The 16,409-nt window shown below is 40.8% G+C and overlaps 1 protein-coding gene across 2 annotated transcripts in view; it reads right to left on the reverse strand.

The window, feature by feature from the left end:
• Positions 1-10,482, reverse strand: part of LOC117587814 (neogenin) — a 44,942-nt gene extending 34,460 nt beyond the window's left edge. The window contains exons 1-2 of one of the 2 annotated variants that reach the window (XM_034278771.1): positions 10,233-10,482; positions 52-730 (exon numbers count right to left, since the gene is read on the reverse strand). In XM_034278771.1, coding sequence (XP_034134662.1) covers positions 52-433 — 382 coding nt within the window. In that variant the 5' untranslated portion in view covers positions 434-730; positions 10,233-10,482. The remainder of the gene's footprint in view (positions 1-51; positions 731-10,232) is intronic. The other variant, XM_034278770.1, reaches the window with a different exon arrangement.
• Between the last annotated feature and the right edge of the window lie 5,927 nt (positions 10,483-16,409).

The following is a 16,409-nucleotide window of genomic DNA, read 5'->3' on the forward strand; positions in this document are numbered from 1 at the left end:
ACAAGGTTGATGGAGAATTCTGTAAAAATTTGATACTCAAAGAAAACTCACCCAAATGATGTGCTATGTGATCGCGTTCCTCGGACTCGCCAATTATAAAATCCTGATGCTGCTGATGATGCATCATATCCAGATGATGGTGCATATCCACATCATCATCATCATCATCCAGATTGTGGTCATGGTCGTGCATCATATCATGCTCTTGGGCCTGGACCGGCACCACCGGCATGCACACGGACAGGATAAGTGAGAAGCAAATGGCCGAGGCGATGGCGGCAACAATTAGCCTTGCGGATATTTCCGGCATTTTATGCTTCCGCTGCAATTTCATTTTCCGACATTGCCGCTGCTGTTGCTGTTGCTGCCCCTGCTTATGCTGCTGTCGCAGCATTGCTGCTTCCGCTGTCAACGGAAATATTTTAATTTTCATTTTGTTATGCCTCCGTGTCTGCTGTCGTTTGTCGGTTTCCACTTTCTCTTCCTTTTTATTAGTCGTGTAATTTGCTCTTCTCCCACGGTAAGTAACTTTCTTTTGGCTCTCTTCTATGCGTTTTTTATCGTCTTTCTCCAGACTTTTCTTCACTTTCGATTCTCTGCTATGCTCAAATATTTATGCACATCAATTTGTTGATCCACTTCTGGGCCGATTGGCAATATGTGGCAGCACTCCCATTGCATAACTGCAGGCGCTCGGTCAATCGTTGACTTTGCAGCGGATGTGTTGCCGCTGTAAAAAATATCAGAAAACAAAATTTGCACATAAAATACTCATACGTTAAATATTTCAACAACAAATGAATGGCAAATGGTTTTTAATTTTTCAATGCATTTATTCCGTATATTTTGATCAGTTTTCCCTGCAGGCCTCGTGTCCGGGCTTCAACTTTTTATAGGCGGTACTCGAAGAGTAAATAGGGTATATTGGTTTTTGTGCTGGAAAAATGTAACACACTGAAGGAAGCGTTTCCGACCCAAAAAGTATATATGTTCTTGATCAGCATCAATAGCCAAGCCACCTTAGCGTTGTCCATCTCTCCGTCCGTCCGTCTTGTTTGACGCCTCGTTGTCAGAGACCATAAGAGCAAGAGTCACCAAATTTTGTGTGCAGACTCACGTGATATCACACTAAATCAAGTTTATTTCAAAATTCGCACCGCCCCCTTCCAGCCCCACAAAGAACGAACATCTGCTGAGTCCACAATTTTAAAGATAAAAGAAAACTGGAAATGCCATTCCGTAGGGAATGACCATATCTAGACAGTATTATTACAGCCAGACTGAAGAAATTAATTTGCAGTGTCAACGGGGACACTTTCGAAGCGTTTCACACGTTCATACTCTTTTTTTGTAAGTTCTCATCATTGCATTATTAAATATCATTTCATTATTTATGCAGCCACTCGCTCCCACCTGCTCTTTTCCCCCCTGCTCTTGCCACCCTGCTCTTGCCTGCTTGCTGTTGCCTCAATATATGTGGCCATAAATTATGCAAAATTGTATATTAAGGGATGTGGGGCAGGGCAAGTGGCATGGAGCTGTTAACAGTTTATAAATTGTTCAAATGAGTGCAGGGAAAACGAGGGAAAAATGTGTAGGAAAATGGGTGCAAATGTATGAGAAAAACAGACAAAATAGCTTTGTTGAAAATTCAGTTAAAAGCTGACCCTAGAACCTACCTGGGGCCTGCACATTCTGAAGTCTTTATTTTAAAAGGATTAAGTGCCGCCTTAAGCTTTCATAATTGATTTTTGGGTTACATTTACAAAGTAGGAAAGCAAAAGGATTTGCAGGAGAGTTTTCAACTGAATTTTCGAACAGCAAATAAATAATTTACACAAAGAAAATTATAGAGAAATGAAATAAGATATTTGTGACATTATTTGTAAGAATTATGCAAGACATTCAATTATAAATAAGCAGCTTATGAAATACTTTTGTTTTTGTGCATTAAATGGAATTTATTAAACACAATTTTAACGTGTAATTAATGTTGAATTTATTTAAAGCATCTACGCTGCATAAATCAACGTACAGTCGGTGGGATATTTATAATCCGATAAGTATAATCATTTGATTGCCATCAATGCGTGGAGTAATTACTTTCAATAAAATTTAAAGAGCATCAACTGCAGTCGACTATTAAATACCCTGCAGTTGTAGCAGCGATTCTTTTAATTGATTTTTATTAAATAATAATTCCCAAAAATCTACAAATAATCTTCTCTTCTTTAATATACATTAAACAGCCAGAACTACAAATACTTGTGCTAATATTTACACAAATAATCATCTAATTATTTGACTAATTGAATCCTCAAGTGAGTATTAGGTTGCGGTTTAAATTCAACAAAGGCATAAATATCTTCTCAGTTATGTTTCACATTTTCCACAAAATGTATGTCTGCTGCCACATAAACATTTTCTCTGAGTCAATTTTCTAAAGAATTTCCGCATGGAAATATGTAGGTTTGCCTGCCACACACACACACACTCAGACAGTCGTATTTACTTGTGGCCAAAACGCAAGAGTCAGGGTCAGGAGTAAAACGCATCAGCTCAGCTTCTTCACAACCAATCGAGTTTGTGGGCCAACGAGGCGTATGGGTAAATGCTTTACATGCTTCATTTGCCACATAAGCAGCATGCAACATTTGCTAACCGCACAATTCGTTTCCAGTTACAGAGAAGCCAAGGGGAAAAGGGTAGAGGGAGAGCAGGAGCTTGTATCATTTTGTACATTTTATATGCGGGTAGAGAGAGAGGCCAAGTCGGATGCCTCGTTTAATTGCTTGAAAGCTCCACAACCGAGCAAAAGGGGGTAAGGATGGCAGGGCGAAATGGGGATTACTTCTCCACAATCGTCCATTGGGAATTCCTTCCGAGCGGGCGGCAAAACTTGGAAAACAAAAGTCAGGCGCAAAACTTCCAGAGAGAGAGAGGCATTTAAACTTTTGGACAAGTTTAATTTCCCGTCGAGTGCGAGCACCGAGTAAGTGCTAGCCGATGGCAATGACTCCCGACAGATAGATACTCCAAAGATATCGCAGGGAAAAAGGGACTGGAACTGGAACTGGGACTTGGACTTGCAATTGGAGTCGTTCCACCGCTTATGAAATTGAAAGGCCAACAAGGACTTGCCATCATTCTTGACGGAATTGAGTGGTGCCCGGGCAATCAACTAATTGCGGTGGTAGGACCCCCATCCCACAGTTCTCACTCACTCACTGCTTATCGAAGGGTACTAAAAACAAAAAAAGGGTCTGCCATTTTCATTATTATTATTATTATTATCTGCTTATTATGGCCCCACGTCGTTGATCACCAATGTCCGGCTGTTTGTTGTTCGCTGTTCTCTCTGTTTTCCTATCCTTTGGCATGTATTTTCCTTCTGGCTAGCTTTGGCCTACCATTCGGTATCGCTTTCGTCTCTGTCTTTCCCTTGCCTATTCTTTGGGTTTGCCTTCTCTGCTGTCGTTTGAGCTGTCCGTTTATCTGTTGACCAGGTGGGATATTAATGAAGAATAATGCCAGCCTGTCCTCTATTATTATTTTATTTTTCTGGTTTTTTTTGTTTCTATTATTTTTGTCACCTTTTGTGTGGCCTTTCCGCTTTTATTAGCTTTGTTTTGGCTGCAAAATATCATACAGATAAGTAACACAACAAAGAGGCATCCAGAGAGACGGAGAGTGAGGAGGGGGAGTGCCGGAGGGGTAGCCGTGCTGAAAACTTGAACGAAATGTGACAAATGGTTTTTTATTTAATAAATTGGCTTAACCGTTTGGCGTGTAAGCGTTGGACACAACCAAACGGGAATGAAAAGGGAATGAATGCCATGGAACCATAAATTCGTGACCCAATGACATGGGTAGCACGAACCCCACCAGAACTGACAGGCAACACAGAGAGGTGGCTCGACAGCCCACGGGGTTAAACCTGACATTCATGTGCGTAATTGAGTGAAAAATGAAATGAGTTTAAGGCGTGGCATAAGCATTACGACAGCTATTTGATTGGAGAGGGGTTTCCCGAATGAAAACAGAAATTAATAACGTTAAAAAATGATGAAGAACGAAACAAAAATGCAGCAGAAATTCATGAAGTTAATTTCCCATTCATTCATTATTCATTTTGGTTGGCCAAATTATGAGTGATGCATGCCGAGCTCATCGAACAGTGGGATTCATCTCCTCCCCAGAGAAATCACTTGAGTAGATATTTACACTAGCCATTTGGGGTTATCCTTCAGGAAGCTTTGATTAAAAGGTAGAGGAAGAGAGAATCAGAGACAGACAGGGAGATTCCTTGAAAGAGCCACCCAGAAAGAGTCAGAGAGAGAGTCCCTACGAGCGACAAACATCTGCTTTTCCCTTGGCAAATCACTCCTTAAAAAGAAAACTCCAACAATGCCATAATGATAAATAGCCAGACAGACAGCTCCGGAAATCAGACTTTGTCCAAGCACCAATAAGCATACGAAAAGCCCAAGTTAAGGACACCAAAAAACCCAAGCAAAGGGACCCCAAAGAACCCAACCTAAAGGACACGACTAACTAAGCAATTTTTGACACCTTTTCTTTCCTGCTTGTGCTCTCTGCTATGCTCAGTGTTTGCGTCATTAACATTTCTATTTGATTGCTGGGCTTTTGCCCTCCCCGATTTTGCTTTTCGTTTCGCTTATTGTGCTCTTTTGTCGCTCTTTCTCGCCTTGACTTTTGCTCAGGTTTCTCCTCATTCAGTTCTACATTTCGATTCTCGTTTGGTTTATCGTCAGCTGTCAATCGTTAAATGACAAACAATGAAATGCGGCAGCGGGGACAGCAGGGACACCCAGCGAATGGCCTGGCCTGGCCGAGGCGATATATAGTCAAGACGGGCAGGGGGGCGGGCGCCTATGATTTCCAGCTGTCAATGACAGTCGGCTAATCCCCGACAACATTCCTGCATTCCCCGTTTGAAGAAAATGAAAATAACAAATGATACGATGCGATGCGATACGATACGATATACCTGACTACCCATCTACCTCCCAGTCTCTTTTTCATATTTCTCACGCGATTGCCTTATCCGCATTCCTCTTTCTCTCTCTCGTTCTCAGCATGCCATTCAGCATTCCGTTTGTGTAAACGTTTTGCTACTTTCGCGTGTCAAAAACTGCAGCAAAATGTCAAATAAAGTGCTTGTTTATGTCACCTGGCAATGGCAGGAGGGTTTCCCTTAGTCCTTGGAGCTTTGGGGTAGCTGTCGCTGGTAATATGCAGAAAATCGCATTAAATTAAACGAAATACAAGCGGATTGCCATTGCCATCAACATTGTCTGGCAATTTGATATACAAGCGGAATATAGATGGAATTTGTATGCTGCTGGAAAGTTTTGCTGTAGACTTCTAAGACATCATTTATAAACTATTGTCTTTAGTTGGTTGATTGAAGGAACTTCTAAAAGGTGTAGGTATGGTTAATGTTTGTATTTGCTTGACATAAGAATCCCACCAACTTTATACCATTCAAACCCCTCCCAAATGCTTATATTATCTGACTTGTAATTATCATTCAAAGTACTTTGAGTTCTTGCTTAAAACATAATTCCATTTAGCTTCCCCTAATCTGCAGTTCTCATTACACTAATTAATTGGTCTGCACCATAAGACAGCCACAGAATGCGCTAACATCATTTTACAATAATTCATTCTAAGCTCTGTCCTGTCCTGTGTCCTTTGTTGTGTTGTGCATCGCTGCTTAGAATAAATATCAAATCACAGCGCCGTCCATCTTGGCTGTCAGTTGCCAGTTTCCCAGTTTACGCGTTTCTTTGCCTTGTCTTTTCTCAGCTGGAAAATTTCTTTTAATATGGAAAGCCAAGCGAAATGTGTGTATATAAAAACGATGGGAAAATGTTTGCTCCAACGCCCGGGATACACTAACTAGCCAGCGGGAGCAGGAGCAGCAGCCGTTGCAGTTTTCACTCTCTCTCTCTCTTTCCTCCTTTGAGAGTGCACCACCCAGCAGCAGCACCCATGTTGGTGCTTACTCATTCCTTTCGTCTTGCATTTGATTAACCTACAAAAAGGCATTTGGGCAAGAGCATGGGAACCATGGAGCACTGAGCGGGTTTAGGGTGTAAAATTAAACCACTTGAAAAACCATACTTTGAGTCTGGGAAAATGGATGCATTTATTTAATACTTTCGGTTCCTACCAGCCAAATGTTGGTTTCTTTATTCGTGTCTTAAGCTCAAAATGTATTTAAACAATCCTATTTGTAACTCTTTACATCTTGAAAAAAATGTTTCTTATTACATAGGAAAATTCGTCTTACAACTTTACCCACCAGCTACAACTTGGCTTTATCTCCAGTAGCCTCTTAATAAGCTTAATATTGCTTGCAAAATTGATTCGAAAAACCTAATTTGTACACCTTTTTCCTCCTAGTGCACTGTGCATGAAGGTGTGGGGTGTGTCGGATTGGTTGCTGTGTTGTTGCAGCAGTTTGAGCATTTTTCTTAACGGGTAACTTTAATATAAATGCGGGCACTGTCAGCGTTGAGCGGTGGAGAGGAGAGCAGCAGCAGCAGCGGCAGAATGAAAATGCATAAATGCATATAAAATTGGCCAGCTTACAAGCAGCTTTACATATGCAATGCGGGTCGGTCGGACGTTGTTGGTGCCCGTTGCAGGGTGCCGGTTGCCGGGGTGTTCTGCGGGCGGTGCCTCGTGTGTGTGTCAACAATGTTGCGAGCAGAAATTTTTCCGACACGTGTTTGCTTTCCCCATGTGCTTCCGTTTCCTGTTCAAGGCAAGTGCCTATCCGTTGCCCCTCACACTACTTCAGCATTACCCTTTACTTACCATTAATGTGGCTTTTGGTCATTTGGCGAGCTGCACTTTTGGCAAAAAAGCATGCAAGAAAAAAATGCAATTAATATTCGCAGAAAATTATAATTTCCCCCATCAGCAACCGGGAAAAGTGAAAAACTAACTCAATCACCGCAGGTGCCGCTGTGTGTTGGCCCGTTTCCCCGTTTTTCCCCGCCGTTCTATTTGTTTTTATGATAGAACGCTGCCGCGGAAAGTATGCAATGAAAATGTTTGCTTGCACAGCGCGCATTCACATGAGTCAGTGTTGGGTGCAGTTGTTTTGGTGTGTGTGTTTTTGTGGGGCGGTTGGTCATGCATTTCCGGTTTTAATGATTATAACACAATCAAGTGCATATTGCCTAATTAGCGAATCCCCAGCGTCAGGCAGCAGCACCCAGCCCCAACCCAAGCACCAGCACCGGGCGGTTCACCATCCCAGCCGCATAAACTGCATAAAATATTTCACGCACACGCTGCGGGCGTTCATATGCTTGTGTGTGTGCGCTGGCTTGGATGCATGTGTCTGTGTGTGTAATATTGCATATTTTATGTCGCTTATTGGAAGGCATGCCACAGAGCGGGAACACCGCTCAATAGTTGCAGCACAAAATATCATGTTTTTCTCTGCTTTTTATGCGCACTCACAAACTCACACATAAATTTAATGTATGTGTGCCTGCCCGTGTGGTGGCTTCCTGAGCAAGTGTGTGTGTTTGTAATTGTGTGGTTGACTACCAGTTTTATTTGATAGCTACCAACCTATTCATTAGCACTGGCTAAACACAGTGATGCACATATGTTCAGACACAACGGATGCAGCCAAAAATAGTTAGTTTATGGGCCACTTAAGGAGAAACACTGTGCTACAAAATACAACAATTGGGAAAGGTTTGAAATTGTTTTTAATATATATTTGTTCCATTGAAATTCTGCACGAAGCACACTAGAATAGCGGACTGCTGGAGCCTATAAATATTCCTGTCTTTATTAATTATATTTAAGCACGGAAACATTTATTTCAAGATAAATATTCATAAGAACTAAAGCTATTCCTATGCTTGGACATTGATACTTCTCTTTACTGTAATATGCAAAATGCTCTCTCTATACCCCTCAGAAGCCACAGAAAAACTACACAAGACGCTACACAAAAACTGAAAACAAACCAACTAAATACGTGCATAGTGAGCAAGTTTTGCTGTAGTATTTGGGTATTCAAGAGAAAACTGAAAGCTGGCAGAGCTAAATAATTGAAGAGACCACGAGTGTGTGTGTGTGTGTGTTAGTGTGTGCGTGGCTTAAAGGCAAGGATAATGCGAGTTTAATTGATTCCATGCTGCGTTAGTTTTCCATCAGCATGAGGCTAGTAACAACTTTTGCTCCAGTTATAACCCACAACTACTTCGAGATGGTGACCTGGCTGAAGAGCTACGTACTGGCCATTTGTTGCAGCGTGAAGCTGCGTCACATTCCCGTCAATCCACTGATAGCCTGCGATCCCGCATATACTATTTATCGTTTAAGTTGTGTCACAGAAAACAGGTGCCAATGTCCGGAAATTAATAATATTGAGAGTTCTACGATAAAAAATGTCTTCAGCACAATGTCAGCACTTCCCGACACTACTTAATATTTGCTTAACACATATTTTTCAACACAGCAGAGTTTAGCTGTTTTTTAGATTAATAAATACAAACCCTTTTGCCTCACCCTAACTAATTTGCATAACTTTTGCCATGTGCTTAGAGAAAACATGTATGTTTTGGCAGGAGAGTTTTGTATTTTTGGCGTTTGACTTTAAGTTTGTTTTGGATAAGGAATAACAAACAGTCAAAGAATGTTTCAATTTAACTTTACAGTTGGAGTCTTTATTTTTAAATCCTTTGATGTGTTTTTGGACCAACTCATTTAGAAAGTGTATTTATTATTTATTTTAATGAATTTAAAAAAATGTTAAAAAAATTTATTAATGTCCAGTGTTTTTCGAATTTTTAGATGATTTACGAAGTTTTATTTTAAATTTTAATATATCTGAGGAGTTTCATTTTTTCTTCAAGTATTTGTTTGTATTTTCTAGTGCCAAAAGTAACCAGTCCTTTGATTTCCCCAAAATTGGTCCCTCTTTTCCATTTCACACTTTTTCTACGGTAAAAAAAATGAGCTTTAACCAGTAAATACTCGTGCAATAATTCTCTTTTACTCTTTGAGATCTAATCCCCCACATGTTTTATCTCCTGTTGCTGTTGCTGTTGCTGTAATTGTTCTGCGGCTGCTCTCTCCACATGCCACATGCTGACTGCCGCTTGCAGCTTGCCGCTTTTAATTGTAATTATTAAATGTCAAATTAATTCCTAAATTCTGCGGATTAAATAATTCAATTGGCGTGATAGAGTCAAAGAGAAACTTCCAGATAAAAAAAAAATCCGCAATCGCATAACGAATTCAGGGACTCAAATGAATGCCATTGGAATGTTCCAAGTGCCACAAGGTATGCTGTGATTGTTTGGTTTTTTCGTTTTTTTGTGTGTTTTTTTTGTTGGTTTTGTTTTGTGGTTGGGGAAGTACTGTCAGCCCTATAATGAGCCACGCTCGACTGGATCCACCAGCACCACCACCCCAAAATGCAATCAGCATGGGGAAAGACGACTGGAGCACGACAGAACCATCAGTTGGAGCTCCAGCTGCAAGGGTAAATAGCGCCATGGAGCGCTAAGTTTTCCACAGCAAAAATACAAGAAAAAAAATATATAAAGGGGAAACGCAAGAGTTGGCTTCGAAAGGAGCAGAGAATGGAGCACAAAGGAGCAGTGGGGACTCGGCACAATTTGCGTTAAGCGTTCAGTGAAAAATGAGGTACGAAATTGAGGCTGGCACTGGACTGCCTTCAAACTGGGATTTAAGTTTTATTTGAGTTTCGGTACTCACAGTCAAAGTTCACTAAGACGAACAGCACCAAAGAAGCCCCATACGAGAGAATGGTAAGGATTTTGGGAGAGAGCGGGAAACTTCTTGGTAAGGGAGGAACTAAACTGAAGAAGTTTCGGCTAAAAAGATGATTATAGCTTAAACTGTTGACACAAGGGAAGTCCCAACAGACATGATTGAGGCGGTATTAAATCAATTTTTAAGTCACTGAAGACAGATTTCACTGTGCAGTTTCCCAGAAAGTACAGTCCTGGAAAGTGCAATATTTATAGATGATAGTTTTTCCATCAAAGTCAAAATAGTGTTAAAACTCCGTTGCGACATATGTGCAAGGATAAAGTCCATCTATAAAAAATTTTTAGGGGGAATACCAGTTATCACCGGACTGTTTCTCTGTACTATCACTGTATTTAATTGTTCTTCTACGAGTATTTTATCTGCTTACGTACAACTTGCAATATATTGTTGCATGCTTTATCCAGAACACTGACTGTAAAATGTTTTGCGACACCCACGACGCGAAGCAAGCAGCAAAGCGGCGACTTTATATCGAAATTGAATCCAAGCGACACTTGAGCGCGCACTTCCCTTCCACAAGAGACAGACAGTCACCGAGGAAATATCACGACGCCAACGTACGCGATGTTCTTCTTCGCTAAAGTTATTTGCGAACCGCGAATACGTCCGTCAGCGTTGCGTACTAAAATCATACTAACTAATTTACTTAGCGAGCACGCACTGATTACACAAAGTCATCGTTGGGGCGCCCATAATCGTGGCGCTCGGCTACAGGACGAAGCACGAAGACGGATCCCAGTCGGCAAGAAACCGAAGAGAGCCACGAAGTTCTTTTTGGAGTTGTTGCACGAAGCGTTGAGCACGAAGCTAGCAGTTGTCACGAAGTTTAACACCAAAGAGAGCGCGATGCAAAGAGCGTAACAGTGGCTGCTAATGTTGCAGTATCTGTTAACAGTTCTCTGTTGTTTAACAGGGCAGGAATCTCCATGAGTTGCGGGTGAACCGCACGTTCCTGCATGCAGGCAGGCGCTTACTTGAACTATGACTAGAAGGAGATTAACTGTTACTTAGAAGGGGCTAAACTTTTTGAAAGAAAGAGGTTACGTTCTAAGCTAAATTATTATTTGTTTGACTTTTAGAGTAAACAAAACCTTGATTATCAAGTTAACTAGAACAAAACTGGTAATTTTCTTAGTTTTCCTGACTCTCTTTTTAAAAGTTCAAGTTTCATTTATAGTGATTTATAGCTGCATTAATTTATCGATTTATATGAAAAAATTTCAACTCAAATTTTGACCATTCAATCATTTATGGTGCCACACACACACGCTCATGGCCTCTCATCAGTGCCGAAAATCAAACATTATTTATGCAAATTACAAGCCATTATTATTAAAGCCACAACAACAACAAATAGTAGCGACAGTAATAGCAACAAGGACTAGAAGAACCACAGCCCAGCAATCGTATCCGTCATCCGGCAGTGCCAACACTAAAAGCGAACAGAAGAAGGACGAGTAAGGGGTGCGGATCGCAGACGGACTGCCAATACTTTGGGGGTAACCAATGTGGCAGCCGGCGTAAATACATTTTTACTTAATGTAGGTCAGTAATGCGAAAAGCTCTCTCGCTCGCTCTCTGTTGCTTTTCTTTGGCATTGCGTGTGCTCTTTGTGGCCGCAGCGTTTTCTCTTAAGCGTTGCGCTCTCTTGTCGCCAGTTCATAAAATATGCTACAAAAGTTGCTGCTTTTCCATCGAGTGTATAGGTGTGTGTGTGTGTTCTCTAAGGACTCCAATTGCATAATTCAAACAGCCAATGATATCTCCATGAATTCTATAGAAATCTTATTATTCATGCAGCAACTCAATTGACACATTACAGCAGTCTGCTGGGCAAAGAAATTGGCGAACATTTAAGGTCTGATATTTTGAGGTTTAAGCCTAAAATAAATACATAGATACATTATTTAACAAATAAACTGCTTTAATATAAAGCATTAGGTACTTGAAATATTTTTACCACAATCTTTCACCTGGAACTGGCTGCAAAGATGAATTTGATTCACCTTTCCACCCTACTATTATTTGGCTTTTTCATTGGTTTCATCAGGAGAGTCCAAGCTAATTAAAACACCATGCAAAGCATGCGAAACCTCATCACAAGCCCTATCACTCGGATCATACAATGAACAATGCACTATCCTCGACACTTACATGGCTCACCAAAGTAGGAATAATTTAGCAAGAGCTTAGGAAATTCTTTTACAAAACTGCAACTAACTGTAAGATTTGTTAAGGAATAAATCAACTTTTTGTTTTTCATTGTTTCATTTGATTATCCCCTGAGATTTTAGCTTTTCGATATCAATACTTTTTGTTAAATTGCTTCGTAAAAGTCTATACTTAATCAAGATCTAAAACGACTAACGGTTCGGGTTAAAAGTTTCAAGTATGATTCCTATCACCAATCAACCGGTCAACCAGCTGGAAATGCACCAAAAACTTGACAACAAGTGGGAGGGGGAGCTGGAGATGAGGATGTGGGGGGATATACCATACACAAAGTCCGGTTGCTATTGCATTTGCGTCTGTGTGTGTGTGTTGGCTACATAAATAAAAGACGAAACCGAGACACACTCAAGCTCAAACCCATCTACACTTGGCTACCAATGGATTTCGCTGCGTAAGTTGGCAGCTTCTTCGGCTCCCCCTACACAAAAACACCATCCCACATACAACCACACACTCACATCTACACACATCTTGTTGTAACGCATCCTGCAACGCAAGTTCGGTCCAAAAATTTATGTACAAACTCACTTAGGCAAGAATGTTTATGCGTTTTGTACGTGTTGGCTGGTTGTTGGCTGTCGGTCGCTCATGTCCCCACTTCTTTATCCCCCCAATCCTAGTACCCACCCCACCAAGTCCTGTCGTTTATTTTGTCATTTTGTTCTCTCTCTCTCTCTGTTCTTTTTTGCTACATTTTTGAATGCTACGTTCCCTGCCGAGTGTAATGAAATTTTCTGCTCACTAATGACATAAATGCAAAGGAATTTATTCCTCAACATTTTCAGCATTCGAGCGGCTACTAATGGGCATTGCATTTTATGAAGTTTCTAAAAGAATTAGATGAAAAGTTAAGGCCAGCTTAGAACAGAAGGATAGAAAGGATATAAAATCTACACTGAAATATAAAAAACAAAAATTTATTCGTATTTGGTGAAGCCTTTAAAAGTCGAAAGTTGCCAAAGAAGCGCCAGAAAAAATAGCACTGAGTGAAAATGCATATCTGAGTAGAGGCGTTTGCCAAGAGTGAAATCCTGTCATGCTTTGACAACTTTTACGCTTTCCTTTTCCTGCACAGAACAGCTTATTATTCCCTTGATCACTTACTGTCTCTCAACACAGTGTCTCTCACGTCCCTCTGCTGGTATGAGGGCCAATTATCTGGTGGCACCTTCAATCCTCACTTCAGAAGTGGCAGATATTTACATATAATTAGAGCCCCCACGCCTATCCCAACACTAAACCCAAATGGCAGGCCACAGCAGCGGCGGCATCAGCGATGTTCTCTCTATTTGCCCAACGCTTTTCCTTTCTTTATTTTTTTTCCTTCCTTTGGCAGATTTCTTTTGCAGTCTTGCCACTTTCCATCGCCACCCAAAAACTTTGACAATGAAGTTGCAATGATGGCGTTGCCAAAAAAAAGTAAGGAAATGGGAGCAAGCAATATCGTTGGCATGCAGAAAAAGTTTTTTGCCTGGAGATGGAAACATCGCGGCGTCAACTTAATAAGGCCACCAAAAGCCGCTCAGCGGGGGAGGTGTGACGGCGACAGGCATGCAAAGTGGCACTACAACAAAGGGAAAAAATATTCTCTTCTTTGATGCAACATTTCACACTCAATTGATAAAGTTTCAGCATTGAATGCATTTTAAAACAAATTGTTATGCGTATTGTGGCGCTAACCGGTGTTGGCTCAACTCTTTTTGAAACGTTAATTAGTGAGAGGCAGAATTCGGTATCAAGTTGATGAGCAAAGCGATGATGCTCCCGGCAGTCAGCCAGCCACCATTGAAGGTAACTCAGCCACGGACAAGGACGATGTTGCTGATGCTCCTGCTGCTGTTGTTTTCCTTCAAAACAATTATGCGAGAAAAACCTGGCACGGTTAAGTGTACACCCTGAACCCAGTCCCGTACACCTCCAGCCAGCCTCTTCTTGATTTGATATCAAAGCAAGGTCCGCCTCCGTTGACAAACTTCCTTCCACAAAAAAAAAAACGTTCTATTAAATATCTCTGCTGCCTTTTACAAACACTAAACAATAGTCAAGCACACATTCAAATTGGTACTCGTAGGCGATGGTTAAACGGGCAAAACTTTGCTGATCGATCGCTAACTCAAAGGAACTTTCGATCAGACGATATGACGACACGCTCCAGCTACGATAGCGATTGGATAAGAGCTCTACCAAAAGCTCCCTACAGAGCTCTTTCTAACCGATTTCCATGTCTGGATCTTCCATTTCCAACTCCAGAAACACAGGTACGGTTGTTGGTCTGTTTACATCCTCCTCATCGTTGTACTTTTTCTCCTCATCTAGATCCTGCCTTCCTCCTACTGTATCATTTTTCAACGTGGACGCCCAATGGCACAAGGCATGAGACTCTGCCCAATCAACTGATAGAAAAGACTGTGAAATGACACCTTGCAATTATAGTTGTAATTACTCTTCACTGAGACCTGGAACTGCCACGGGCACAAGGTATAGCTTTTGTGGACACGACGATCCGCGAAAATCTCTGCCGTATTGCGGCATAATAGTTCGGCAATAGTTCGCGATGCCAATAGGCAATATCGTAGCTGGAGAATGCATTTTTTATACCCTGTACTCAAAGAGTAAATAGGGTGTATTGTATTTGTGGGGAATAACGGTTGTATGTAACGCACAGAAGGAAGCTTTTCCGACCCCATAAATTATATATATATTCTTGATCAGCATCAATAGCCGAGTCGATAGAGCCATGTCTGTCTGTCCGCCTGTCCATCTGTCCGTCCGTCCGTCTTTCCGTCTGTCCGTCCGTCCGTCTTGTTTGCCGTCTAGTTCTCAGAGACTATAAGAGCTAGAGCCACCAAATTTTGCATCCAGACTTCTGTAGGCTCACACTGTTACAAGTTTATTTTGAAAATAAAAGAAAACTAAAAACGCCATTCCGTAGGAAATGGCCATATCTATCAGATCACCAAATTGGGATCCGGTCGGATCTTTATTATAGCCACAATGGAGAAATTAATTTCCTGTGGCTAAACCCACCCTGTCCAGCAGCTTTTGTTGCTCTTTTTACATTCTCTCATTCACAATCTGCTTCTGCTTCACTCGGCCCCTGCCTCTGCCCTCCAACGTTGATTCGTTGAGTCTTCCAACTTTTAACCAAGACTCGGTTTTTAACGCTCTGTATTAGAAAAAGAGTGACCATCAAAGTTGAATACAAGAAATTTTCATAGATGGCGCCACTTTCGTAAAATTTGCTGTGAAACCTATCGGTCATTATTGCACAGAATGTCCGGACCATTGGACCATCAAAGTTGCGTACAAGAAATTTTCATAGATGGCGCCACTTTCGAAAAATTTGCTGTGAAACCTATCGGTCCAAGAATGTACCAATTTTATTGCTGTTTTAAATATCTCATAAATTGGAAAATATTAACTGATCCAATTTGTTTGATGCATTTTATTTAGTAGTAGTGTTCTGTAATGTGAACGATATCTAGTGGTTGGCTTCTACATCTAGATGTAGTCCTGAGTGCCGGGTATAAAAGTTGTGACGCGTAAGAAGCGTCTCACACGTCCCTTCTCGTTTTTTTTTTTTTTTTTTCTCTCTCTTTATATTTACCATCTGTTTGTTTAAACAATAAGTAAATTGTATAATTAATATTAAATTAACAGAAATAGCAGTATTTTAATGAGCCCTGCTATTATATATAACATCTTTTCAGTTTGTTGGATTTATCTATCGGGGAGATCGAGAATGTGGTATCTTTTCAGTCTTCTTACTGTTAAGCTATTGTCTAATAGACTAAAGGCTAAATTATTTTCATGGTTGTGGAGTCTGTCGATGTATTTCTTACTAGTTTTCTTTATTTCTTCTTTAATGGTTGGAATATTAAGATCTTTGTGGATATTTGCATTAGATACGTAAAACGGAGCATTGACAATGTGTCGCAAAGTTTTTGATTGGTAACGCTGAAGTATCTCAATATTTGAGTTGCCAGCAGTCCCCCAGAGCTGCAGACCCCCAGCATCATAGACCTTTTCATTTTTTGTAGAAAGTTACTGAAGGCGAAGAGCCACAGGAAAGGGATTATTCCAATGAGTTTTTATATTTTTAAATGATGATTCCATTGCGCAAATAATTCAGAATAATTACTGATTAGTAAGTAAAGTACTCTCTAAACTATCTTTTTTAGGGATATTTTAAAGGGAATCTGCCTCATCATTAGGTCAATAACTTAATGCACAACTTAAAAAGATAATGTGTGTCTATCAGTCCGCTCCCCTGGGTCCTTTGTAGAGGTTAACGAGCCACTGTAAAAGTTTTCATT

This window comes from Drosophila guanche, unplaced genomic scaffold (genome assembly GCF_900245975.1).
Source record: "Drosophila guanche unplaced genomic scaffold, DGUA_6, whole genome shotgun sequence".
NCBI classification, from domain to species: Eukaryota; Metazoa; Arthropoda; class Insecta; order Diptera; family Drosophilidae; genus Drosophila; species Drosophila guanche.